This window comes from Pseudochaenichthys georgianus, chromosome 13 (assembly GCF_902827115.2).
Source record: "Pseudochaenichthys georgianus chromosome 13, fPseGeo1.2, whole genome shotgun sequence".
NCBI lineage: Eukaryota > Metazoa > Chordata > Actinopteri > Perciformes > Channichthyidae > Pseudochaenichthys > Pseudochaenichthys georgianus.
Genome location: NC_047515.1, coordinates 16,232,763 through 16,260,721, shown reverse-complemented (window position 1 = coordinate 16,260,721; position 27,959 = coordinate 16,232,763). Strand labels below are relative to the sequence as shown.

Below are 27,959 nucleotides of genomic sequence, written 5' to 3'. Positions count from 1 at the left end.
TTCCCAAAAGCAATTATGCACAAATTAAGTTTAAACGAGCATTGTTTCCATTTTAAAAGGACGTTGTGCCTCTCTGTGTTTACACTCCCTTTCAGATTTCAATGCGGCACATGACAGTGGCTGATGGATTGGGCTTTTGGTGGCTGAAACTGCTCACTGGGAGATTGCTACCAGATGAAAAGGTCTTGGAGTGCAAATGGGGCGGTTTTGAATAAAGCTATAACTTCGCGAACTCACCCTAGAGTGTTATCACAGGCCACACTAAATAAAGAACACCAGCGTGCCATGGACAGGAATGATACTTCATTTACTCCAAATGGTCCATATATGAGAATTTTGAATGAAAAACACTGAATATTGGATAAAGGTCGTCCCTCCTTGAATGCCTAAAGCAACATATTTTGTGGTATTGAAAGTATTTTGAAGTTAAACTTTTTTAAAGACAATTGAAAAGTGAACTATAAGCAAAAACGTTTTCAGCACTGTTGATGAATTTGTAACTGAGTAAAAAAATAAATACTTAAGTTCACTTGTGGGTTTTTACACCCGCTATGGATCACATGTGGTAGAAGGATATTCCTGTAAGGTATGTATATTGGATACAAAGAAAAATATTCACCGAAGAGCAAGGATATTTCTGTCATGGCAAAAAGACAGAAATAGAGTTAGACAGCAAGTGTGATACCGTAAAGTGTGCATTCACTTGTTTTGATCATCTTCATGGAATGGTTTGCACTACCTTTTTTTTAGAAAGTATCTTTAAGACTTCTTCTTCTTAAACAAACCATATATAACAACCTTTAAATAGATTTTAATCCTATATACAACCATATAAACAAAAACAGTGCTAGTGTTTTAACTATTGTAATTACGGAGCAGGCAATCAGTTCCCCCTATACACAGACACTAGAATACTGGAGCCATCTGTGTGAAGCTTACATACAATAAATAAAATGTAAATTGATTCCGTGCCTTAACATCAACATCTCTGTTCTGTAGTCAGAATAAGCAGGAGATTCGATGACAATGAAATCAGTCTGTAATCTTGCAGTTCTTTGGTCACCGAAGGGAAACTCTACTTACAAATTCCTGATACAGTATATCATAACTGAGTAATGTTACCATACAGGAACTTTAAACCTCTGTGGCATTGAAAAGTATATGTTTATACCCTAATTATAGTGTATGGAAATGCAAAAGGAGGGGGGGGGAAACAACAATAGAACATCATTTTCATTTTGTTCATAATTTACGTACACTTCGAGTGAAATTACAAATCTAAAGAAGCACAATACTCTTTATAAAGACACATCTAATGCAATCCAGATGTTCTTGGAAAAAGCTGTGTGTACAGCCCCCTTAATCTGCTTAATATGTACAATTTCAAACAGTTATGATAATATTTGTCCTTTAAATATCCTCCAGATGAGCGAGCATGTAAGCTGTCTAGCTCTCTTCCCCTCTTCGTCTGTCAAGATGTCCCAGATGACAGTAGACTTCCTCATGGTTCCGACTCAGTTGTTTTCATTTCAAGAACTAAGGCGATCTTACTTAGAGGGACTCTGATGCATAAACATGGTTCCCTTGCTGCCTCCTTTAGCCATCTTGTACAAAGATGACATTGATTGCAAATCATACAGATCATACATTTGGATTATGATTTAAAAAAATGCCCAAAAATCATTGTCAGCTACATGTTCAAATTGTCTATTCAATTCCCATATTAAGCAGCCGTCACAGTAGAAAGCATTGGGTGACAGGAAGTGATGGTAAACCTGTGGAATTTCAATCTCAGGTCAGTGACCTCCCGCCAGGTTCATGTCTGCTCCGTCGACCCCCAACATGCTGTGATTGATGTCACCTACACTGCAGCATGCAGCGATATTGCCAGGGCAGTTCAAATGTCAGGCTTCTGTCTCAGTAGCAACCAGGTCCCACACTGAGTCAGAAACGTTGCTAAACTAACCGATCCATCTCAGCAGCCGCACACATAGAATTAAACCTGCAGGTCTGATGGGACACCTGGCTGGGGGCTCATCTCTCTGAAGCGGGAGGGGTTTGTTCACTTTCAAAGATGCCGGGGCCCCTCTGCGACCAGACAGAAAGAGTGAGAATCGGCCTGGCGCTGGAGCCTTGGCAGTCACAAAGATCTGTGGTGTGGCCCCTCCTTTTCACTGGGCTGGGATAAGCCAGGGAGTGTGGCGCCTCTGAGGTTAGTGGGCTGCCTCATCGAGACACCAGCTCCATCATGAACCTATTTTTATTCCATTTTCTAGTTTTCTTTTTTTCTCCTCCTTCACTCAGAGCTCTTATTTTTGTCAACTCTCCACTTTTGCCTTCTCTGTCTATCTCTTTACCGCTGTCTTTTTCTTCCATGGTGTTGAGATGTGTTTCAGCCTGCATGTATGACAGAGTCAAATGAAAAAACCTACACGGCTTGGTTCCTGGTTTGGATCCCAACGTTCACTTGCTTTTTTCCCCACTTCTCTTTCTTCCAGTATTTATTTTACACAGACACTGCCAAGATGGCAAGATCTCCCTGTCACTGGTTTGGTAGTATGGATGCGTTGTATGTATTCAGTGCTTTAACCCTTGTGCACTAAAGCGTTTTATCTGTATCCACAACGGATCCATTGTAAACCAAAAAACTGGTCACTTTTTCATGTTTATCTCCTTCAAACTTTGATTTTATTCCAACATGTATCCTCTAACACAGAGTTGCACTGAGAAGCATAATTAACATGCAGGTTGCCATCTTCCTCACACTGGGCCAGGAATAAACAAGAAAAGAAAGCCCTGAGAAAGATTCAACAGTCTTTTATGGTATTCTAATGCCCTAAATGTCACTATTTGCACATTTGAGGGAAGGATCACTGTATTTAACGAACTAATCCAACATGTTAAGTCAATTCACGTACAATGTGGTTATGCTGGCAAGTTAGCAGGGGGTCTTCAGCTTTCAGGAAAGGAGTTTACCATCATAAAGCAGCTGTCCCACATCGACAGGCCTTACGGACACAGACAGTGCCGTGTTTGTGCCATAAGCCAGTCTATACAGGCACATTGTGGCAACTCCTCCAGCATTTTCTAACAGCCTGGCAACAGCAAGCCCACAGAGTGAAAAGGGTCTAGACTGGTCCTCTAAAGACACCCTCGCTCACATTAGTACGAGTTAAAAGAAACATTGCAACAAGGATTCTGATGTACTTGTAAACAAAACTTTAATTAGGACAGGTTACCAGAACTCTAGATTGGAACAAACAGTACAGTATGTTGTGTAAGTAGCGTGTGGGTGAAAACGGAGGGATGAATACAAAGATAAATGGACCCAAACACCAAATGGCTTAACTATTTATATTTCTTATATATTTTTTAAATAAAATGCCCTGTAAGAGTTGAACAGTCTTGGCAAGAGATAAAGGAATTATTTGATTTATTTAGAACCAATCTGCTTTCCTCTCAGCGCCACCCATCACTCTGCTAACAACCATAGCTAAATGAGCTCTGTATCTCAGAAAAAGAGTTTCACACAAAGTATTCTATGAGCTGTCCTGGCCCAGTTGAATTCATTTGAATAATTTACTTTGGAGAATAGCATGAATATGGGGAAATGGTTGATCCATCAATCAAGTCTGACACGCGGCTTTAGAAAAACACTGTTTCCTCTCTGTTCTTTGTTTTTCTATATCTAATGAGCTAAGAAATAGAAAACAAAGGTAGTGAGTTATATAATAAATTCTTTTTTGGACAGCCTGGAAAGGATTTGAAAATCCTAAATTAGTTTGGTACTGTATAGCAATTTCCTCTCTCTCATCCACAGAGCACACCACTGCCATGCACTCATATCTAGCTTCCTTCAGCGCCCACATCTGAAGATTCCTCGGCTTAAGCAGGGATTGGAAACGAACCTACTGTCCAGCTAGAACACAGTGAGCATACCAAGCCGCTATTTCCAGTCAGAGCACTCTGACGTCACGCAGTTAATCCCTTCCACCATACCACCCAAGCCTCAGGGAGACCACACCAAACTCTGCACTCCCCCCTCTGAGAGTGAGTACCACTGAGATCGAATTAATAAGGCTTATTAAATACTGTAAACCAGTAATGAACTTCACAGAAGGCAAAGCATTAAGAGCTGCGCCAGAAAAGGAAAAGTCATATCAAAATCACCAAGTTGTTTGCCAGTGGGAGAGAAAACTCTATACTTTTAAAAAAATCTGAAGGAGTGACTCACACTCCACCAATCTCCAGGAGAGAAGGAAGCTTATGCACCCAAGGACTTGTGGACTTCTTGAAAAGAATGAAGCCTTGCTAGGGTGGACCTTTTGCAAACCCAGGTTTCATAATGTTTCTACCATGTATTATGTCACATGCACCTGAAATCACAACACACATGCATTTTCTTTTATCTATCTGCATTTTAAGTCATACATTTGTGATGAAAGTTTGACATTAATATTGGTAGACTTGATTGAACACAACTCAAAAAAGTTTCAAGAGTAACTATGGGAAAAATACAACCAAAAATCAGAACAATAGCATGCATTATAAATTATTTAGTTTTTAAGTGTATTTCTGTCGTTCAGAAGCTAAAATTGAACATATCAGTAAAGTCGTTTTAAATCACTCCATCCAGCAAACCCACAGACGAATGTATGAGACATTGCCCATACCCATTCACTCTGAGGAAAGACTGACCCACTTCAATATGGTTTATAATAAATCAGCTGAGTATTTATAAAAGGTGGTGATTTCAACAAAGCACGAGTGCTTCAATGGTAGCGATGCTTCAACAGATGAGGAGGCTTTCTACACTGAACAAAAATATAAACGCAACACTTTTGTTTTTGCTCCCATTTTTCATGAGATGAACTCAGAGATCTAAAACATTTTCTATATACACAAAATAACCATTTCTCTCAAATATTGTTCACAAATCTGAAAAAATCTGTGATAGTGAGCACTTCTCCTTTGCCGAGATAATCCATCCCACCTCACAGGTGTGGCATATCAAGATGCTGATTAGACAGCATGATTATTGTACAGGTGTGCCTTAGGCTGGCCACAATAAAAGGCCACTCTAAAATGTTCAGTTTTATCACACAGCACAATGCCACAGATGTCGCAAGTTTTGAGGGAGCGTGCAATTGGCATGCTGACAGCAGGAATGTCCACCAGAGCTGTTGCCCGTGAATTGAATGTTCATTTCTCTACCATAAGCCGTCTCCAAAGGCGTTTCAGAGAATTTGGCAGTACATCCAACCGGCCTCACAACCGCAGACCACGTGTAACCACACCAGCCCAGGACCTCCACATCCAGCATGTTCACCTCCAAGATCGTCTGAGACCAGCCACTCGGACAGCTGCTGCAACAATCGGTTTGCATAACCAAAGAATTTCTGCACAAACTGTCAGAAACCGTCTCAGGGAAGCTCATCTGCATGCTCGTCGTCCTCATCGGGGTCTCAACCTGACTCCGGTTCGTCGTCGTAACCGACTTGAGTGGGCAAATGCTCACATTCGATGGCGTCTGGCACGTTGGAGAGGTGTTCTCTTCACGGATGAATCCCGGTTTTCACTGTTCAGGGCATATGGCAGACAGCGTGTGTGGCGTTGTGTGGGTGAGCGGTTTTCTGATGTCAATGTTGTGAATCGAGTGGCCCACGGTGGTGGTGGGGTTATGGTATGGGCAGGCATATGTTATGGACGACGAACACAGGTGCATTTTATTGATGGCATTGTGAATGCACAGAGATACCGTGATGAGATCCTGAGGCCCATTGTTGTGCCATTCATCCACGACCATCACCTCATGTTGCAGCATGATAATGCACGGCCCCATGTTGCAAGGATCTGTACACAATTCCTGGAGGCTGAAAACATCCCAGTTCTTGCATGGCCAGCATACTCACCGGACATGTCACCCATTGAGCATGTTTGGGATGCTCACACCAGATACTGACTGGTTTTCTGACCCCCCCAGACCCCCCCAATAAAGCAAAACTGCACTTTCAGAGTGGCCTTTTATTGTGGCTAGCCTAAGGCACACCTGTGCAATAATCATGCTGTCTAATCAGCATCTTGATATGCCACACCTGTGAGGTGGGATGGATTATCTCAGCAAAGGAGTTCACTATCACAGATTTTTTCAGATTTGTGAACAATATTTGAGAGAAATGGTTATTTTGTGTATATAGAAAATGTTTTAGATCTTTGAGTTCATCTCATGAAAGATGGGAGCAAAAACAAAAGTGTTGCATTTATATTTTTGTTCAGTGTAGTAAACAACTAATGACTCAAGTGGTAAAAATGGTTGACAAGGCCTGGGAATTGCAATGCCAACCGTGCAGCACTTGCCAAAGCTACACAACATATCCCCTGGGACAGATTTAGTAAGTGGTTCTTTCCTCATATAATTCCCATAATGATATGTGATCTTGGGGAGATTGTTATTTATATATACCGTCATGTAATATCATTAGCAGGCTTCTATTCCATCAATGGCACACTCACAAGGATTTAGGTCAATTCATTCATGGATTGCTTTAAGATCCCTCCGGTCTCTGGATCTTCAGTGATTGAAGCATTGTCTCTTGTATGTCTGTCCAGGCCAAAAATCTTTGCAGTTTGTGTATGTTGGCCTCATCTTGATGCACCCCTTCTCCTACTTCACTAACACAAGCCAAATCCTGCAGCTTTGTTCCACCTCCCCAGACTGGGAAAAGAACATACTGGCACGCAAACTGCTGCACAATTCATCTCTCTCATCCCCATACAAAACAATTTTCTTCTTCATATTTTACAGTTACTTATAAATCCATCACACAGATATTGTTTAGTTTAAAAAATATTGGAGCTGCTCTGAAACTTTGCTTCGCCCCAATACGCAGACAAAATCAATAATAGCTGTTACTTAAAGTAACTCTTGAGTTTGACACCATACTGTACATGGTACAGTCCCAAAACCCAAAGTACTTATTGGAGGTGCGCCTTTTCTTTCACAATGAGACTCTCATCGGGCCAATGAAAGTGCTCTTCGAGTGTTTACATTGTTGTCCACACTGCCCACATAGGCTTTGTCCGCACTGAGATAACAGATTTGCATGCGTTTCTTCCCATGGCTAAACTGTGGGAGATAAAGGTCGAACGCTAGCAACAGTCTGGCAGCTCCAGGCAACAGAGGGGTGTAGGTGTGGGATGAGTCTGTTTCTGAAGGGAAGTGTTTTTTAGACTGATAGCTTTTCCCTCCCAAGTGGAAAAAGAAAGGCAAAAGTAATCTAATCATGCTGGCACTTCATAAGGATGCCCCGATCTGTTATCGGATCCCAGGAAAGAGGGACAGGGTGAAGGGAAGTTCCTGAATCGAGTAAAAAAGAATGGACAAAGACGTCTGAGCAGAGCTGGAGTTTGTGAGAGAGAAGGCCTCTCCCCCATGTCTGTCCTTCATGACAGATGCAGAGGCCTAGCCACTGACAACATGTGAGGGTAGGGGGTTTGAGGAGGGCAAACATGTTGAATAAACATATTCAGTCCTCTGCAACCCCCCTGATTCCCCCTTCCAAATGAAAACCTCAGTTGATATACAATATAGATTCATCTGATAGCTCAGTTTATACTCTATGTTTATACACCAGGATAAATGTACCTTTTCGAGCCAAGAGATCATGATGTTTCTATCTCCAAACAAACATCCGAAGACCTACATGTATTCCAGACCTCCAGAATGTGTTGATAATGTCGTACGATAGCCGAGAGAGCAGGACAGTCCAAAAAGAGAAAAAGAAACAGATGAACTCTGGAAAAAGGACAGCTTAACTCTTGATAGCCCAGTGCCTTAACAACTGTGTTTGCAACAGCTGTGGAGTAGCCGTGTTTTCAAGGTTGCACGAGTTTGCCTCTTCACGATTCATTTAGAGACTGTCCTAGCACGAAAATACACCGCCGCAATTACGACAGAGAAACACTTTGGATGATGATTTACCTGTGAAATAGATGGTTTTGTTGTTTACCCCTCCCTCGTTCCCCAATATTGCCATGGTAACAAACCACCACTTGAGCTTCATCTACACGCCACTTTCACACACACACTGCATGAGGTAAATGGCCTCCATTTGCCTCTCAGGAGAAATTTTTCTTTCTCAATCTTCCTCCTTCCAAATTTCCCATTTGTTTCAATCATTTTCCAATTCCTTGATTTTGCTCCATTCCAAAGAGTAATATTCCTTTTTCACATATCATTTTTTTTCCTTTACTCGCCCAATTTTAGGACAACAGACTTTATGCATTATAGTAGCTTCATGTCAGCTATGTAGAGATTGGTATACATGATTATTCTGAAATGACAAAATACGAGTATCTGAATGATTTCTGTCTCATATCTCTCCTGCACAAATAACTTTTTACAGAGTGTGTCAAGTCTTGGCCCAATCCCGTAACAGCAGTGTTGCCCTCCCCCTGGCTCTTTAGCAAAAACATTCACCATACTTCTATGTGTATACGTCCAAGTGTGATGAATAAAGGGCAGAAGCAACAGGGCAGAGGGTGACTTCACACTTAAACAGCCTGTTTACAAGTTATTTACAGAACTGCAGGAGGGAGAGAGGCTCCCAAAAGAAAGCCGTCCTTTCAGAAATACACAAGCAGAGTTAAGCAAGGCTGCAGAAAAGTTCTACTGACCGTTATTTCTGAAAAAATAATTGCCTTCTGTGAGGTAGAAATGCTACATGAGCAGATGACTTCAGTGCAGTTCATTTCATATTGAGGGCGATGATAGTTCAAAGCTGACTTCACAGAAATAAGAGAATATAAATGGCATATATACCACTAATCCCATTAGAGTGTAGAATTAGTATGCTTGAGGTGAAAAAACATGGAAAGGACGGCCTATAAATAAAAAATGGTGCAGTAGCAGCGATGACAGGAATGGTGACGGGGAAGAGCGCTGACAGAAACTAGCTGAGATTTAAAGGCAGAAAAGGAGCTAGATTATTTTCTCATCTTCTCCCTGCACATTCTTGATATATCAGCACATTGTTGCTCACTATAAAAGGCGACTGCCAGAGTGTTGTGACAGAGCTTTAAACCTCTCCAACTAAAGCTTTAACATTCAAATGACACACAGTGGTACAAATGAAATGCTTTGTGCTTGCAAATGGGTTAAGATGTTTAAAGTCAGATTTCCTGTCTGACATTTAAATGTCATTCACGCACACGAGTAACATTTTTAATGCAGCAGAACAACAACGAGCATTTCAGGATTCTCCGAGCACAGAGGGTTGCATTTTAAGGATGCACTGGAAATAAGGGCTGACCTGAAAGGCTTCGACGCTTTGAAGCATTTACTGTTTAAGAGCAATCCAAGTCAAAGTCGGCATTCAAATTATACATCTGTAATGTATGTGATAATAAGCTTCAAATACATCTGAATTCCTCTCACTGAGGTCAAAATGATGGTATTCAGCAGTACTGGATTCATAATGTAACATTTGAGAATCTTTCACAACTGTGGAAGCTTTTACATTAACTCACAATCATGAAATAAGGACTTGTGCATGAGCCGTGTCCCCTGCAGCAAGTAAGATATTCTTCATCTTTACTGTCTCATCAAACGTTCTGTTTGCTTTAGCCAAGAAGACATTTCAGATGTTGTTAAGATCATCACTCAATGGTTTCCCCTGGGTTGAAAACAGTATTTATTCTTAACAAAGCTTTTGTTTGACTTGATGATGAAACTGCCTTTGTACTGTTTTAACTGTGTATCAAAGGACTTGGAGAGGAAATGTGAATTTGTGTATACCCTGTTTTAAAACCAAGGTGCTATTGAGCATAATCTGCTCAGTGAACAGCAGCAGAAGAGTGTGGGATTACTCTGAAACTGTGAATGGGATGCAGGAAGAAACAAAAGAGGCAGCCAGAGTTACTAAAGAGTTAAAAAGACTAACTACCGAATCCAAGGCAGATCTTTGAGCTAGTGTTATTCCAGCATGGCGTGACTTCACATACAAAAAGCTAATTACATTATTTACTGTACCCGCTGTCTCGGCTAATCAGGTACTATACGCAATAAGTTGTTGAGTGAAAATGTTGGCAGCAGGTGACTCTTTAGATCTCTCCAGGCATCAAATTAAAGATCTGCACACCACACTCATTCACATCTGCACACCATCACACCTCTAATAGCAAAATAACATTAGTATCACCGGCCAATAAGTTGTTTTATACATTTGTACTCGTTTTTTGTAAAAGCATGCACATCAAGACGATAATAGGTGCTGTTTCAAAAAACATGTAAAAGACAGGAAATATATAACCCTTGCACTAAATAACATAAACATATATTTTATAAACTACAAACAGGGACGTTTTAGGCGACAATCCAAAACTTCACTGGTGGTAATCAATTAAAAATATATTCAAGGGAGCATTATATAATGATCAAAGTTTTAATCCATTCAAAAGCTATCACATATTTCTAGAGCAGCACTAAGAGAGCAGATGATTAAAAAGATGACTTGGTTGTTACGAAAAGGCACTTGGATCCAGAGGACATGATACAGTATGCTGTAACATGAGAAGAATGCCACTGGGATTTGATGCTTTTGTAGTTGCATCGGTGATCTGAGAGAATATTCAATGCATCATTTCCAGGGATCCTCTATAAAGACACAGCCAGGTTTGACTGGAGACAGCTCCTAAAACCAGATGTCTGGTTGCTTGCAGTCCCGGCGATGATGAATTGGCATGTTGAAAGCATCAAAAACTTGTTTCTCCATTATCCCAGCTCCTGCACTGACCGACTTCTTGTCTGCATCGATTGGAGTGGTGATTTGACTTGGCTGAGGCCGCTGGGTGATTGCCCCCCTGAAAGATAGCCTCTGTGCCGTGTGCACAAGCAACTTAAGGTTACAAATATTTATATATACAGTCTATGGTTAAAACACACACATGTAAGGTTAGAACTTTTCACTTCACATTCCAAGTTCCTGCAATTCAATATGTTTCTGCTATTGGATCAGATTGGCTGAATGGGCCTTCAACTTATGCTGGAGTGGAAATGTACTGGTACAGATGTGCATCATCTTATTTCGGCCAAGTGTAGCCAATTCAATGTGCCCCATACATTGCCCTGCTTCTGAGCCTAGTGTGTGATGCTCCGGATCTCACAAGACGCATTTGTGAAACAATCTGGAAACTTCAGGGCACTGAATAGAGAATATATTCCACCCCGTCTACTAAAAGACACGCACATACAGTACACACACCCCAGTCCCCTGGCTTTTTGTTCGTCTTTTCTGATACCACATCACACATGCTGAGTCCTGCACTCCTGCATACCAGCTCTGCCTAATTACAGCAGAGTGTCCCACTGCTCCCCACGCTGCCTCCGGGCTCCTCACAGCACCAGGCTACACACAACAATCTAAACAAAGATTTGGCCTTTCAACACGCTGGTTAAAAGAAGCAGCGCACAACCCACAACATAAACTCTGCAGCACCATACAAAATCAGCCTCACTGATGAGGTACGCAACCCTGTGGTAATTAGTTCCCCCGCTAAATCTTTAAATCAGATGCTAGCACTCAGGGGAAAGCAGTGCTAAGCTAAACAGTTGTCTCCTTATTGCAAGTCATCTTTAAGGGGGAATGCATTACCTTAGAATAGATAAGGCATAACAGATGTCTTCCCTTATAACAAGAGGGGAGTTTCTGCTAGCTGTGGCGAAAGGCTTCAAGATATCCAACCAACAGTATGAGGGTGGACCACCATGGAGCATCAGTACACAGAGACTGGGAGTCTGGTTGGTGCAGGCCAGGGTGCCTCCCTGTCTGAAGCCAAGACAGACAACGCTGGGTAACCGCAAATGTAAAAGTGGAGCATCTTTCCTCACAAAACTCCCTTTCCGAGTGGTTTGTCGCTCGCTCCCTGCTGCTTTTTCATCTCCGTCTAGGATTGAAAACATGACTGACTAGAATAGAGTCAGACACCAGTACCAGAAAATGCATGTTTGTTTGCTGAGAAAAAGGCTTCCGATAGTTTTTTGTTCAGTTGATCAGCTACTTACTTGAGTCAGCTGATTTTTGCAGCCCTATTCTAAATCGGTATCTTATGAATAATGCAATTTAAAAATATTAACAACTATGTATTTGTTTTAAAAGAAAACATGAATAAGTAAGCTTAGATCATCTTGCATCAAATATTTAACACAAAAGCAGCCCCAAAAACGACTTTGGCTTGATAAAATGCTGGTCAACTTTATCATTCTACAACTGTCTGATCAGAAAATAAATAAATAAGTAAGTCATACAATCTGATTTAGCATTTTTGCTAATCATTACCTGGTCACGTAACTAGCCCGGAGCACTATTGGTACACCCTGGAGCTGAGAGCTTTAGCCTCATCACTGTTAACAAGCATCTGCAAAACATTCTGCTTACAGTGTCAGTGCAGGTCCAACATTTTCCTGACCTCACAGAGGGATAGCCTTGGCTTTAGAATCTCTTCCTCGGGCCTTGTTTGTATTGTGCATGTCTCTCTCTGTTTTACCACCTTCCTAAAACACTAAATCCATCACCTATTTTTCACATGAGGTATCGACTAATGCCTATACTTAGCCATCTTCAACAGCCCTAATGAGACCTGTTCGTAAACCAAAATGATCTCATTGAGAGCTGAAATAGGAGGATTCGACAACATGCTCTTTAACTGAATGCTCCAGTACATGAGCTTGTTGGGCTCTGTAACATTTTTCTCGAGCAATATTTGACTGGCAGGCAATCCAGCAGCAGAGAGGCTGAGCAGAAGGGGGGGGCTGAGGTTGCTGGCAGACTAAGGCGATGCATTCTTTGTAACAGTCAAGTTCTGGATATGGATACAATTTGCTCAGTGGTTACGATATTTTAGGGCTGTATATAAATATAAATATAGTGCATGCTTTTCTAGGAAGAGGTAGTTCCGTCAAGAATGTAAAATACAACATGTTGGCGACTACAATTACTTCATCATCACATCAAAAAATGATTTGTTGCCATTTGTTTGGGACCTAGTTTCCAGGTTACTGAGCTGTCACTCAGCGTCTGTTTCTTGTCTGGTGGCTTCTGACGGACAGCAGGGGACTGGATGGATGATTTAGCACAGATTTGCTTTGGAACAGAATGAATATCATGAGCAGATGATGCTTCCTGATGCCCAGCTTGTTGAGCAGTGCCAACTGCCTCGCACATGTGCAGGGGGACCACGGGCTGTGAGAACAGAAGGCCTGGCAGCCCGCATCACAGCCAGCCTCTCTGTCCACTCCCCCCTTCCCATTCAGTCGTCTCAAAGGAGGAGGGAGGCAAAATGAATAATTGTCTCTATTTACAGAGGTCAAGCTAAAGTGCTCCTTTTGAGCCTGAACGCAACACTGTGACAGTGAGATTGTGAAAGCACACACACCTGCATTCTGACTTCACTCTGTTTGTTATTTAACACCCTTTTATTTCATACGTCATCAAATTAGATAAGCTTGGACTTGGTCGGACTGGGAACCGCAGAGCAGTGTGTCTGTGTGACTCCATGACTGAGTGTCTTCAGGCAAACAGATGTGCTCTGCTCACCTGCTCCGATCCACATGTCACCACTCCGGAGGGAGACAGGGGGAAGTGAAGAGGTGTTATTGGATCACATCGGGGACACCGCAGTGTGGGAAAATGAAGCGGGACGAGATAAGAAGTCTGGACGGACAAGGAGATGGAGTAAAGAGAGACGAAAGGAGACAGGAAGAGTGAAGTAGGTCCCACCCTTCAGAGTCAGTGTAGCGGTCAACAGCTGGATCCAGCTGCTGAGTCGGAGCTTTGTCACAGCTGCCAGACGCTGACCGTCCCTCTGGAGACTCTCGTTTGTTTTCTTTATCCCTCACTCTCTCTCTATTTCCCCTTTCACTACACTCACACCCTTTCATAGAAGCTTATAAACAGTGCTCAGAGGTCTGCCTCACCTGCAGCAGACATTTTGGCTGAGAGACTGTACTAATGAAATGTCTTGTCCCTTGAGAAAGCAATATGAGCACATCGTCCTTCCTTGCCAGATGTGGGCAGGAAACCCCTCCAGCAGACATTGTCCCTCGCAATCTGTGTGGCTAAATCACAGCCTTTACCGACCCTTTACTAAAAAAAACAGCTGGCTTTTCAACCTAGCCTCCACATAACATAGATACCAACAGATGATATCACGACAATTTGAAACATGTTTCAAAAGAGAAGGTACAATAATAATATCTTTCTATAACATGGCGTATTTGGATAATATTTCAAGGAAACCCATTACTATTCTGAAGCTGCTATTAGACACACTACTGCTGAAAGAATTCAATTGGCCAGTCTCCAGTACAATTTGGAATAAATGATACACTCATTAAGTCATTTATCAAGCATATCCTGTGCGCCAAACATTCTCTCGCCCAGGTTTATTAAAAAAATCTGGTTTTAGACTGTTGGTTGGACAGCAAAGCAATTTAAGACGCCACTATGGGTTCCAGAAAATGTTGAGGGACATAGAGAATGTAGTTATTTTTTGAACATACAAGAAAAAAACTCAAACAAACTTGCACTACCGTGATCCTATTCTGTTAAACAGTATGGTTTAAAAAACACCCACAGCTTTGGTTTTCCACTAATGAACAGTATTTCTGCCCAAATTCAGTTTTTGACGAAATAAATAACATTATAAAAGTTTGACCACAACTTTCTCCTCCTCTTGTGCTGGCGTCAAGACAGAAGCGGTGGATTTTCTGATGGATGTCACAATAAAATGCGCTCGACTGTCTCAAGCACAGCAACTTTGACCTGAACACCCACACTCTATCCAGATGTACATCAGTGTTTATGTACGCTTCAGTGCCCCTGCTAGGCCCACGAGTAAGTGTTCAAGGAAGTATTACATTTGCAAACACATTAAGTAGCACATCCAGTTTCCTGCAATTTTACCATTGCCTGAAAATACTGTTATACCACAGAGCCACAGCGAAGCGTGGTAGTTAGCAGGAGGAAAAAGAAACAGAGGGGACCAAAAGCAGTGTCAGCTCGCCTCAAGCTTAACCAATCTCATGGGCAGAAAGGCCAGTCTGGTATTAAACTGACAAGTGAACATTTCATGCACCAAAATAGTCTGACACTTGGCAATTTTACTCATGAACATAGCAAGTCAAATTAACTTGAACTTTTCTTGAAAAGTTATCAAAGTTCATTCCAAAGAGAAAAGATGATTCAACACTGAGAACTACTAGATGTGGTCACTGTGTAAGATTTGCAGTTTAAACATTTTAAAAACTGAGCTTTATTTGAATAAACCAAGTACACCATGGGTCAATGTATGAGAATCAGTAACATTAGCACCTGCATGGTGGTCAAAAGAAAGTAGTAATTTTAGTACAAAAAGACCGTGGCAACCAGGGGACTAATATGAAAGAATACATTCTTTAAATCATTCATATTTTCTCTTCAGGGCAAAATGAGTATTTCATTTCTCCCAATGGACGGGTTGCTTTTATGTTGGCAGGACCAGAGAAGTGTTTCAGTGTGCCACTGCACTGAGGTATCTCTTTCAACTAGGCTGCCTTTAAAGAATTCAGCGAAATAATGAACGTGTTTGAATGGCGCTGTACTGCACACCACTTCCAACTCTGCATGTGTAGTTATCCAAACTCAAATCTAGCAGGTTACTAATTTGTATTATAATTATAATAATATATATATATATATATATATATATATAAATAATAATTATAATTTGTATTGTAACTCACAAGTAATCCTAGCCAAAGCATAACAATCCTACACAATATCACCAATGTTTTTTCAAGGGAAGTGATGTGTTTAGTCAGAAAGTTACCAAGACATAACTGAGACAGGAAGCAATTTGGGCGGTTAAGGAATTGATAGATGCAATGGTTTGTTTTTACAGCTTTAAGCCAGAAAAAGTGGCAAAATGTTTGCTCCTTCACTTGCAGCAATCACAGTTCGTCTCATGTTGCCAAGGGGGCTGCAGACATGACAAGCGACCCATTCTGTCATGAACAAGGCGGAGGTTTAAAAATTAGGTCTGGCTTATCCTCACACCCAGCTAATGAGAAATGAAGTATGATCAGATAAGATTTTGGAAAGGGACAGACCAACAGACAGACGAGGAAGCCCCCCTGCTCATGTCACCTCCGCCACTCATGCCCACGCTTGTCAGGGCTCATTTCCCCCTCCGCTGCCTAGAGACCCCCTCTCGCCTTTCTAATGGAGCCAGAACTACCCCCCAAAAGAGACAGAGGGACAATTCTTAGCAGAATCAACCATAAACCTCAATTTTATGAGGTGTAAATTATTCCCCAATGCAAGATTCTAACACCCAGTGGAAAGTTTGATTATATTGGTTAAAAAAACACAACTGTAAAAGAGTGAAAGGCAAATAAAATCTCAAAGACAGCTATTCTTTGTTTCCCTGAATATAGAGATACAGTCAATTATTTTGAGAATACTTCCCACATTTGAAATAAAGCATCCACTGAAAAAGTACCGTGTAGAGTAGCTATTGAGGGAATGCATGCTCATCCAGTTATATCAAATGATGCAAGAGAATATAATTTGCTATATAAATGTCTGTGGTGTTACAGTTGTATTTGACTTCTACACAATCCAGAACATTTGGATTTAACACAGTTTGAAAAATAGTAATGGAGATACAATTAGTAATGAAACATATTCCACAATGCAGCTTATTGTATTTTAAATGCTTAGTTTTTCATTTCATATTTCATTTTCTCTCTCAAAGTTGACCTATCTTCGTTGCAGTAGATCTTGCATTTTGGATTACAAACTGATTGCGGTTAATAGGCTTCGGTTATTTAATTACGTTGAACCACACACACACGCACATGCACACACCCACCTCATTTTAAAATCATCCATAAACCCAATAATGTATAGCAGAACGTGACAACATATCACAGGCACAATTCTATGGAGCCAGACTACATTATGATAATCATTAACTGCTGTGCCTGTGACCTGCAGAGGAAAGAAAATCAAGCCACTTCAAACATTTGAAATAATGATCACAATACCCATATTGTAATGTCTTTTTGGACAGAGCTGGGTATGGAAACAGAGGACATTGGGAATTTCATCAGCAGACAGAAAAAAGGCAGTCAGATGTCTTGCTGAGTTGTTTGGATGTAGAGTTGGCATCCTGAGTAAGAGCAGTCTGTTCTCACATGGCCCGCCAAACACACTTCTGAAGCATCAAGGCCTGCCCAAAGGAGGCCAAAGAGCATTGGCTTTAAAGAACTAGTTCATTCTTGGACTCTCTGAGGGGACAGATCTAACATGTCATACTCCCAGGCATGCGGGAAAAACTGGTAGTAGTGCTTTTATGAGGCAGTGCACAGGAAAGACACACATCTGACATTCTCTAGCTTGTAGAAAAAAAGAAGGTTATTTTATATTTTGAGAAGACATGGACCTCAACCCACATTGGAAATAATGATCAGCTTTACAGTTCTCCAAAACATACATTTTTAAATTATTCTTTGGTTTGGTTTCCAAATTCCATAATACATTTTAGTATGTTTCCCTTTCTCCTAATCGTTGTGTTCCCTGTGATTCATAATTATGGGACCTCCCACCAGAAGCTCTCGTCGATTCTATGTTTGCATTCAAGCCAGGAACCGCGGTAAGACCATAGTCTCCTTTCACCCCTCCCTCTCCCAAGGCCAAACCCTGGGCCAAGATCCCGTCTGCTAGGCCCTCTGTCTGGACTGCACTCTGTATCCAACTCCTTGATCCATGCCATACTAATGCAGACACTTGGGAAATGGGATTAGTAGGAAAGTCTATACTTCTATTTAAGTCTATAAAAAGAAAAGAAAAAGCTTCCTGAATTGAGGAATCACTTGAATGATTTAAATGACTGATTAGCAATCTTTTTTGCAAGAGCTGTCTTTTTGATACGATAGCCAAAAACAACTTGAAGAAACAATGATTTAATGACAGAGGACTGCCGTCACTGGGTGGGCTGTAATTTGTCCTCTATAGCCATTTTTTCTCACGCTCAACTAGCCTAATTAAGGTGCCCTTTCAGAGTGAAGTGACTTCTATTTCTTTGGATAAAGCCCTGAATTTGTCTCTGTCTGTGAATATGTGAAAACCCCTTTGTGCCCATGCTGACAGAGGACTTTACACTGCTTCTGTTACCCTGGAAACCTTTTGAGAGGTGAAGGGGAGGACAGCCAAAGAGGAGATCATCTTGGCCTAAAACCGCAGGTAAATCCTCACTAAGGCAGTCCAATTTAAACAGCTTTACTATGAAAAAAATAACTATTCATAGAGGAATGAAAGGAATCAGCAAAGGATGACACATTTCTCCTCTATTTACCTTATACAATTCCCATGTATTATGCTCTTCACAACTGCCCTCAAGTTTGAGTTCAGACTTATGCATGATCTCAGTGCAGAAGTGTGGGAGTGCGTAGTACAAATCCAGAAACCTTTAATGAAATAAATCTGTAAATGTCCTACCTCAAGAATGCAGGTCCCTGGAGATGTGTTCTCTTTGATGGACACATTGTAGAAATTCTTCTCGAATACTGGCTCATTGTCATTTATATCCTGAAGGACAATGTTTACCACAGCAGAAGAGGACAGAGGTGGTTTTCCTCCATCTGAAGCCAACACAGTTATACTGGGATTGGGGTTCTTTTCATAATCCAGCTGGGAGAGAGTAGTGATAATCCCTGTAACAGAGTCTATACTGAACCAGTTGGAGTAAGTACCTTGGTCTTGCAGGATGCTATAGTTAATGTACCCATTGGGCCCCTGATCTTTGTCTCTAGCCGTCACCTGCAGCACAAAGCTCCCTGGAAACACCAATTCAGGGATCACCTGCCTGTACACTGGCTGGTCAAACAGAGGAGGATTGTCATTGACGTCAATCACCTGGATGATGAAGGAGGACTCGGCCCTGAGAGGAGGAGTGCCCGAGTCTGTTGCCATCACCCTCAGCTCGTAAGTGTCCCTCTCCTCTCTGTCCAGAATCTGGTCCACACAGATCAGATAGATGATGCTATCCTTAGTGGTCAGGGCAAACTTTCCATCTCCTCCCTCTAGTGACACGTTGACGTTGGCATACTCTCCATAGTCTGGGTCAGTGACTGAGATCCTGGCTACAAACTGGCCTGGCTGTGCACCCTCTGAGATTCTGGGAGATCCATCCTCACTGAGAAAGATGATGGTCATGGTGGGTTGGTTATCGTTGTAGTCTCTGACGTGGATGGTGACGAAGGCATTGGTTACCTCCGGTTGGGTTGCATTGTCTTGCGCCTGGACTACCAGCTCGTGGACTCTCCTCATCTCAAAGTCGAGCGGCTTGTTGAGTGTGATGACGCCGGTGCGAGAGTCAATGACAAAGTAGCGGTCCGGGTCACTTTGTCTCCTGTTGATTTCATACAGCACTATTCCGTTGTCTCCTTCATCAGCGTCTGTGGCAAACACCTGCAGGATGTTGCTTTCTGGCTGAAGGTTCTCTGATATTATGGCATGGTAGCGGCTCTGGTTGAAAATGGGAGCGTTGTCGTTTATGTCTTGGACAGTAATATCTAATGTCATCTGATCACTCCTTTTGGGGGAACCACCGTCAAAAGCCTCTAGAGATAAAGTAAAGGTGGACCTTTTCTCTCTGTCTAGAATGGCATTGACCACCAAGTCAAGATAGAGAACCTCATTGCTTCCCCTCCTGGTCTCCAAAGTGAATGCCTGGCCAACATTTCCATCTTTAATTAGGTAACCCTGTGTTGTAAGCTGGCCTTTATCAGCATCCAGAGCTGGCTCAAGAGGAAACCTGGTGCCGATGGCTGTTTGCTCAGGGATTTTAAAGGTGGCCTGTTTCCTGGGGAACGTTGGGGCATGGTCATTTATGTCATTCACGTTGATGGTCACCTCCACAGTCACACCTGTCATAGTGACTGCAATGAAGTTGTATCTATCCCTCAGTTCCCTGTCCAGAACTTTTGCGGTTTTAATAATGCCTGTGCTCTCATCTATGTCCAAATCACTACCCACTCCTGTGCCTTCATGGTCTGAGATAAAGTACAGGGATGCTGTGATGCCAGGTGGGAGTCCAGCACTGATGTCCCCTACAATTGTGCCTGCTGGCTGTTCTTCGTCGAGCTGTAGCTCAAGGGTCCCCGTGACCCCAGGGGAATGGACTGTAACGAGCTGTAAGACCATATACACCATTAGCACTATCCTCCTGTTCCACCAACCCTCATGGTGTGAGTGGTCCATTACAGACTTCCCAAGACCCTTGGCAGCCGTCTTCATTTTTGCTCCTTCTCTTTAAACCTGGAGACACAAAAAAAGGAAAAGCTGAGCAATATCAAAACCTAATAACAGCAAAAGGAAGAAAAGGTGTATTATTTCTGTGTAAAAATACAGAGTACTTTGGTTTCAAAAAAATAAGTATGTGCACTTTCCCATGTGTTTTATGGGCTCTTTTCCAAACCACAGGACATGCAGTACAATATACACATAACATAACATTTTCCTACACTTCTTCAATCACCTACTAAGTCAACACCTTGTTCCTCCTACATACCAGAAAGCTCTCCTTTGCTAAAGAAACATCAAAGCCACAGACCACAGAACACTACATCAGATGGGGAATCTTGGCTGTGGCTATTCAACTCTAATTAAAATGATGCAGGAATCGTTATGCAGTGGGTTCACCATAGCAGTACCCTCTCGTGTAAGTCCTGCATTTAATATTCATGTGTGCTACCACATTTGACTCTCAGAGTGAGCCGTTCTGAAACACTCATATAAGAACCATTTAAAATGTATAACTCTTGCTAAGCAAACATATCTGTCTTGCAATCTGAGCATCAAATTCATGAATCGGGTGTTAAATCAACTGGTGAAAAAGTAAATATTTAAAAAGGTAGCAGAGGTGTTAGAATCCCTGCATAAACAAGAGACACTGCATTTGTAATTGAGACAGAGAGACACTTCGGATCAATGTAGAAATTATGCAACGAGGTTAGGACCATCTGGAGAATAATCCAAAACCACCAAGAGTCTGGCAATTGTGTCTTTTTCATTAAATAAAGAGAGCTGCTTCCAATTGTCTGTGGTTCTGTCTTAAATTGTGATATCCATAGCTGCTTTCACTTATTTGAAAAGTAAGGTTAGCTTTGATATTGTTGAAATATATACAGAAGCACATCTTACTGTATTACATTACTTGGAATTATGTGTCTGGTGAAAGCTCTTCAAGGCTCCCCCCAGTGGTTCAACTGTTACCTGCAAGGAAATGTGTGTGGGTTCACTGAATGCCTCCCATTTGTCCCTGAATGCAGCATTGCAATCTGTCTCAGCCACGGTGGTGACAGCGTGTTTGAGTGACAGAGCAGAGTTGAAAGGCTCCATGCAGTCTACCTCTCTCCCTTTTTCTGGCTCTGCAGCATTGTAATTGAGGGCTGCTGGAAGTTGGCCATAAGCACACAAGATCCTGGAGCTAATTTCAGTCTGCCGTGCACACAATGCTAACTTAAACATATCGATTGGTTTGAATTCAACGAAGTGAGAGAAACCTTTGGGCATTTGGATGTAGTACACGAAAATGTGTGCTGTGAATAATTTGATGTTTTACTAGTTTAATATTACTTAGCCGTTAGGGAATACGAATAATCTCTATATCAATTTGCTGCAGTAGTTACCTAATCATACCATATTCAAATGCATACATTAACAGGACCTCAGAGGCAAGCTCTACACTCAATTGTATACCTTACTTTGGTTTACTCTGTTCTCAGCCAGAACATAAGCACATCCATGACAGCCTGAAAATCTTGACAGCACTTGAACTTTAAAGTCTCAGTATTGATTTACTTTACTTCAACACTGGGGATGCACTTTTACAACGCTTTCTCCAAAGCACAAAGGATAGCTTTTCAAGGCCAGAATCTTTGTCCAAATGCCACAACTGAAATAATGCACTCTCTGGTTGAGCTACAGTGGAGGACCTCTGCAGAGCGGAGCAGCCTAATGGAGGTAGCAGATGCAGTCGGGTAGGCTAATTGCACAATACCAGGCGAAGAAGGACATATGGTTTTAAAAGACTGAGTTTAAAGCTTAAGAGAAAGGTCTATACTTTAAAGCTAAAAAATGCACCAAATACATAACAAATACTGCCCATATGTCTCCATGACTGAGAGTTTCAGTCTGAATGTTTGTGGCCACTGTTAGCAGTCAGGATATAAGAAGGTTAACAACTCATTCGTGTGTTAAGCTTCAGGGAAAGCAATCTGGAAAAAAACTAGTTAAAATAGCTGCTGATGGTTGAAAGCTGTCTCATTTAGTAAGCCAATCCCATTGTGGCTTGGATTCAGATGTTTTCCTTGCATCATTGTCCAAGATCACGGTGGGTCCCTCATGCTGTTAGTCAAACATCAGCAAAGAGTTTTGTAAAGTTGACGCTGTTGATCCATTAACTAACATGTACCTGCAGCCAAGTCTCTGGAATATTTTATTTGCACACTTTTGAAAAAGTTTCACTGAGGTAATTTTTTTCTAAATCCAGCACGTGTTACATGGCATGTACATCTCATTGTTAGCAGTAACTATAGCATTGACCCACTTTCTTTGAATCCTCTAAACTAAGTCAAGCAACCAAATCCAAGGTTTCTAGGATTTACATACACAATGAAACCTCTGTTTAGAATACACAAGATATCATTATGGGCACTTTAGGAGCATGACTGGAATCAGCATCGAAATCCCTGGCAGCAGCGAATGTTTGGCACATCATGGCTGAATTTGTATTTCTCCACTGTGGGCTCCATCATGTTTGGCAAAATGTGTGAGGCATTTCTTTTTTATTCGCCGAAATGAATTTGCAGGTTTATTTTACACTATTCTAAAAAGGAGTTTTTCCCTACAAGACCAAGAAAAGCATACCTTTGGATTGGCAAAACAGACAATAGACGATACATCTGAACGAACAGTGGCTTTCCCTTCATTAGCCAAGACCTACATTATATAAAAGAATGCCAAACCTCTCATAAAAAACAAATATGCTATTTCCCCATGTAGAGTATAATATACTGTTTATCATCATAATGAAATATTAGTGAAATTGCCTCAGATCAGGCCAACTGATATAATTTCATCTTAAATACCACGGAGATATTCAATAATCGTGAAATATTTTTCTTGAGTTAACATCTTCAGTGTTTCCCTACAAATAGCGGCGGCGCAGCGACCCTTTTAGATTTTTGATTGTTTGTTATGTGGATTTGTGTTACTGTATGTTCAATGAAGGTGTATTTTGCTAAATCTTGAGACATTGCCACTGTATATACTAGGCCTCAAGAGCGTTTCTTGTGCTGGCAGACACATAGAAACATATTGGCGGGGCGCACTTCGCACGCACTAAAAAATTCCACGCGCTCTGCGCACACATTTTTCTGGGCCTGCGTGCCTTAGCACCGCTGCTATGACTCCATCCTAGGGGAAACACTGATCTTATATTACAATCATCCACAATATTGAGATATATTCTCTTCTCGATCGGGTGCTTTACTGATCCAACATACCTGATCCAAAAGGGATAACACCAAATACTGGTATCTTATTTTCTTCAAGTTTTGGAGTACTTCAGCTGCACCACTTTAATAAACACAATCAAACCATTTTCAACACTAACAGGACAAGAGGGAGGTCTATTGTGAAGGACTATGTAAAATGAGATTCTAATTCCATGTCACAATTCCAGTTAACTCAAACAAAACTTCTGAGGGTTCGAGAACATGCCAGGCTGCCTGAGGCTACATGGAGCCATAATGGAAACCACAGACAGAACTGCAGATTGACTGGACATGAGGATGACAGGCTTAGCACAAAGCAAACTCAAAAAGGCCTGGAAGTTTGCCACACTATTTCTCAGAAGTGCCGCATTTCTGTGCCCTGCATTACTCTTTGAAACGTCCGTCCCTCGGCACGTAAAAAAAAGGCCAGGAAAAGCCATCACAGGCTTCAGATACACATGCACTTCCTGGCCATAATAAACGCGCTATTGGGAAAAAGCACACAGGCTGCTTTTTCACGACAAGATGAAGGTTTCCAGGGGTTTTGAGGTTGTCTGTGACAAGCAGAATCATCTCTTTCCCACAGCAAGAGCAGCATGGGTTAGTTCAGCTGTTTGTGTAAGATGTTCCGGATAAAAAAATCCCACACCTTATGTCTTTGAAGATGACACCATCTGATATTGCGATGGGGGTACCAGTGGTTGCATCATTAAAAACACATGTGCATGGAGTTGCAGTAGCAGGGTGCTCGGAGAGCTTAGACAACATTACTAAAAAAAGGTTGAAGTTCACCTTATATTCTGAGGGTTCGAGAACATAACAGTCTCATACATCTCAGGGAAGACATGACTGATTTAGTTTTTCTTTTTTAATTTTAGAGGATTCAGGAACGTTTCCTGTTCAGCAGAGGCAACATGGCATCTGGTAACATTTAAAAACAAACATGGAGAGGATAGCCTTCTGGAACGACACACGTCTCAAACAACATGGTTGACGTACACATGACTTGTTTTACTCATGACGACACTGCAAGGAGGTGAGTCAAACCACAGTGACTGCATCCAGGCAATTTTTCAGAAATGTAAGGCAGTAAGAAACTCTCTGGGTGGTGTTGGTGTGGTCGTGTGAGAAACATTCATTGTGTTTTTTATTTCTTTGTAGGAGTCTGGAACAATAGCTTCATCAACAGCATATGCACGCTACAAAGAAGAGACATGGTGAAATGATTCCTTCATGCACTTCACCAAGGTTTTATGACATAATCCTTGATTTGTTATAAAAGCTGTGGAGGTCCTCATTTTTGTGGTTTTATCCCTCTGCAATTTTTTTTTTTAATTAAATACTCAACAGTCATAACTATGACACACATTAGAATAATGTTCCATTCAGGAAATACCCTGTTGATGGCAAACTGACTAAAAACTAAGCATATGGATGGATGTTTGGAACGATGTTTGTATGGAAAACTGACAATCCACTGCCTGACAATATAATTGAATAATTGTAGAGGTGACACTCAAATTAAAGTTAAAGCAGGAGTCTGCCATCCTCCTTAAACTGATGACTTGTGGGAAGTCAAATGGAGAGGAGGAGCATGCACTCTAAAAAAAAAAGAAGCTGCATAATTACGTTGCTGCACCATGGCAACCACCACACTCACAACTAAAGTGCGCGGTGATGGAACCCAGTGGAGACTTAATTAAGGTATTAATTGAGGGAAAGGAACACATATTCACGGTCAATGAACACAAGTATGACAACACAATCACTTTGCAGACATCGGGGGGATCATTTGGTATGTGTTCCACTGGAGGAAGAGGGGGGGCACGAAGTCTCAGCGGCGACAGCAGCAGCACTTGGAGGACAATGAAATAACTCCATAGGTTGACCAATTTGAGAGGAATGTCTCAGAGGAGTTTTTTTTAACTGCAATGACTGAGATATGCAGTTTAATGTTTGGCTGCTCTCTAAAGTAGGCGCATAAGCTGAGCTTGTTCTGGGCAGTACACAAATCACAGAAGTCATATTTAATACACAAGTCGAAGTACAATTATTCTCAAACTTAAATAATATCCTTTTTGAGTAGTTTGCATGTAGAGGTGAGGATGAAAGCTTGCCACCAGCCCTCGATGACATGTATAGTGTGCTACATTGACACCGTTTCTTTAAATCAACTTTGTTTAACGAGTTTATAAAATAAAATAAAAGGTAAATGGGCGAGGTTGCAACACTGAATACAATAACTATGTCCATCTGCTAGAAGGCCGAGCATGAATCACCTGAAAACCTGTCTGCAAAAAAGTAGACGTCGTATGAGTTTTACATATCCTTCCACCAGTCAGGCAGGGATCAGCCAGCGAGTTGTACATGTTTTAAACATTAAACAAATATAAATAAAAGGTGTTGTTATGAATGAGCTGTGCTGATGGATAACTTGAACGCATCACGTTACTTTTGGAGTGAGCAGATGACATACTCACACTCATCTGTTGCTCTGCTTTATTCAAGATGTTTTTAAGCCGAGGTCCGAGGCAGATCCAGAGGTTTCTCAGCAGTCCCTTTTGAAGTCCAAAGTGAAACATACATCCATTTCAAAACTTGTATCCTTTGCCAGTGGCTGTTGAGATCCCCCCTAGTTGTGCCCAATTCGTTTGGACCTTGCGAAATTCCGAGTTCTACCCAGACGAAAAGATTACAAGTCAAACTTTAACGGTGTAAAACTTTCCCGGCGTCCTCTTCTGGTAGTAGAGGTTATCAACTTAACCGCATCAACTGTGTGTCTGTGAGGGGGCAGACACACTGCTGCAGCACGCTGACTGAACCAAACAGTGAGGGGCAGCTCGGCGGAACGTCCCTCCACAAATCTCATTTATTGAGCACGTGACGGAGCAGCCTCCTGCTCCTCTCTCCCTGAGAGCTGCTGTGCTGTGGCGGCTAAGGAGACTCTCCGACTGCAGAGAGGCAGCCAGGTTATTGCTGAACTTTGGTGCCACCATCCTATGCAACAGGGAAGTGTTCTTAGGTGGTTTCACAGAGCTGCTGCACAGACTAATATGGAATAAAGTTAGACGTTTCAAAACGTGATCTGTGAAATGTTAAACAGGTTCTATCTGGGAAAACAGTATGTTCAAGTTATTCAAATTAAAATGCAAAGGTTTTATTGTGCACAAAGCTACAGTGTAGAAATGGCAATGAAATTCTTCTGACCTGAGCTCCTCCAACAATGCAACATATAATAAAATACAAAAATACAAAATACAAAATAAATGTAATAGACAATCATCCACATTATATTATTTTAATTAAAACGGTAATGTACTGTTAAGGATTGTAAAACTTGATTAAAATATTGTATAATTATTCTGGGACTGTGAAAAACAGAATTTCAATCAAGTATGTTCAAGTTAATAGACAATCCTCCACATTTTATCATTTTGTATCAATTGTAGGCTACTGTACTGTTAAGGATAAAACTTGATTAAAAGATTGTATAATTATCCTGGGACTGTGAGAAACAGAATATCAATCCCCCTGTACACAAATAGAGGAATTGACAATCATCATATTCAATTGATTCTACTTTCAGTGTCTTGGGTACTGTTCTGCGGCTCACCTTGTTTCCACTACAGTACATGCAATACCTAGAGCAAACAACCTCACCAAAAGCCCAGTATCATAGGAAGCCTAGATATCATACTCACTGTGTATTTCCTTCAGATGATGGAAGACATAGAAAGTTCCTGAGGGTATTTTTCATCTGGAGAAAGACAATGCCACTCACATTTTTCTCATCTTGTGACTCTTTAAAGAAGCATGGCATACATCTTCAGCCAAGTCCCACGAGGAGCTCAGCTCTAATAATGCTGGAGCCATAACCATGCATTCACTCTAAAAACAAAAGCCTTGGCTCAATAAAGAAAATCAACGCAACAGTTTGCATCTATCTTTATTGAGTTAAGACAACTTCTAATGAAATTGTCTTAAAGCAACAAAGTTATTTGAGCTATGGGGAGAAGGCTTTTCCTCTACAATCAGAGGTGTTTTTAATGACCACTTACTTAATAATTGGTAGCATAAACACAAGTTTTGAAAAAGATTAAGTTGTTCCAACTAGTTTTACCACATGATTTAAAAGGAATTTTAAGTTGTATGTACTTAATTACCATCATTGTGAACACACGTTTTTAAGTTGACAACCATTTATAAATTAAGTTGCTCCAAATATATTGTATTCAATAGTTTTTTTTTTTAGCTTTTTCATGTTTTTGCCTTTAAAGAAAGAAATTAATTGATTCCACAACAAAAATATTAGGCAATTCACTTTTTATTTTGAACTGCAGTTGTTTATTTCAACACATGA

At 41.3% G+C, this 27,959-nt stretch overlaps 1 protein-coding gene across 1 annotated transcript in view; it reads right to left on the bottom strand.

The window, feature by feature from the left end:
* The window catches only part of LOC117457226 (protocadherin-16-like), a 78,935-nt gene extending 52,717 nt beyond the window's left edge, over positions 1-26,218 (bottom strand). The window contains exons 1-2 of the mRNA XM_071205157.1: positions 26,080-26,218; positions 18,537-20,357 (exon numbers count right to left, since the gene is read on the bottom strand). Of these exons, the coding sequence (XP_071061258.1) occupies positions 18,537-20,336 (1,800 nt within the window). The 5' untranslated portion in view covers positions 20,337-20,357; positions 26,080-26,218. The remainder of the gene's footprint in view (positions 1-18,536; positions 20,358-26,079) is intronic.
* Positions 26,219-27,959: the final 1,741 nt, after the last annotated feature.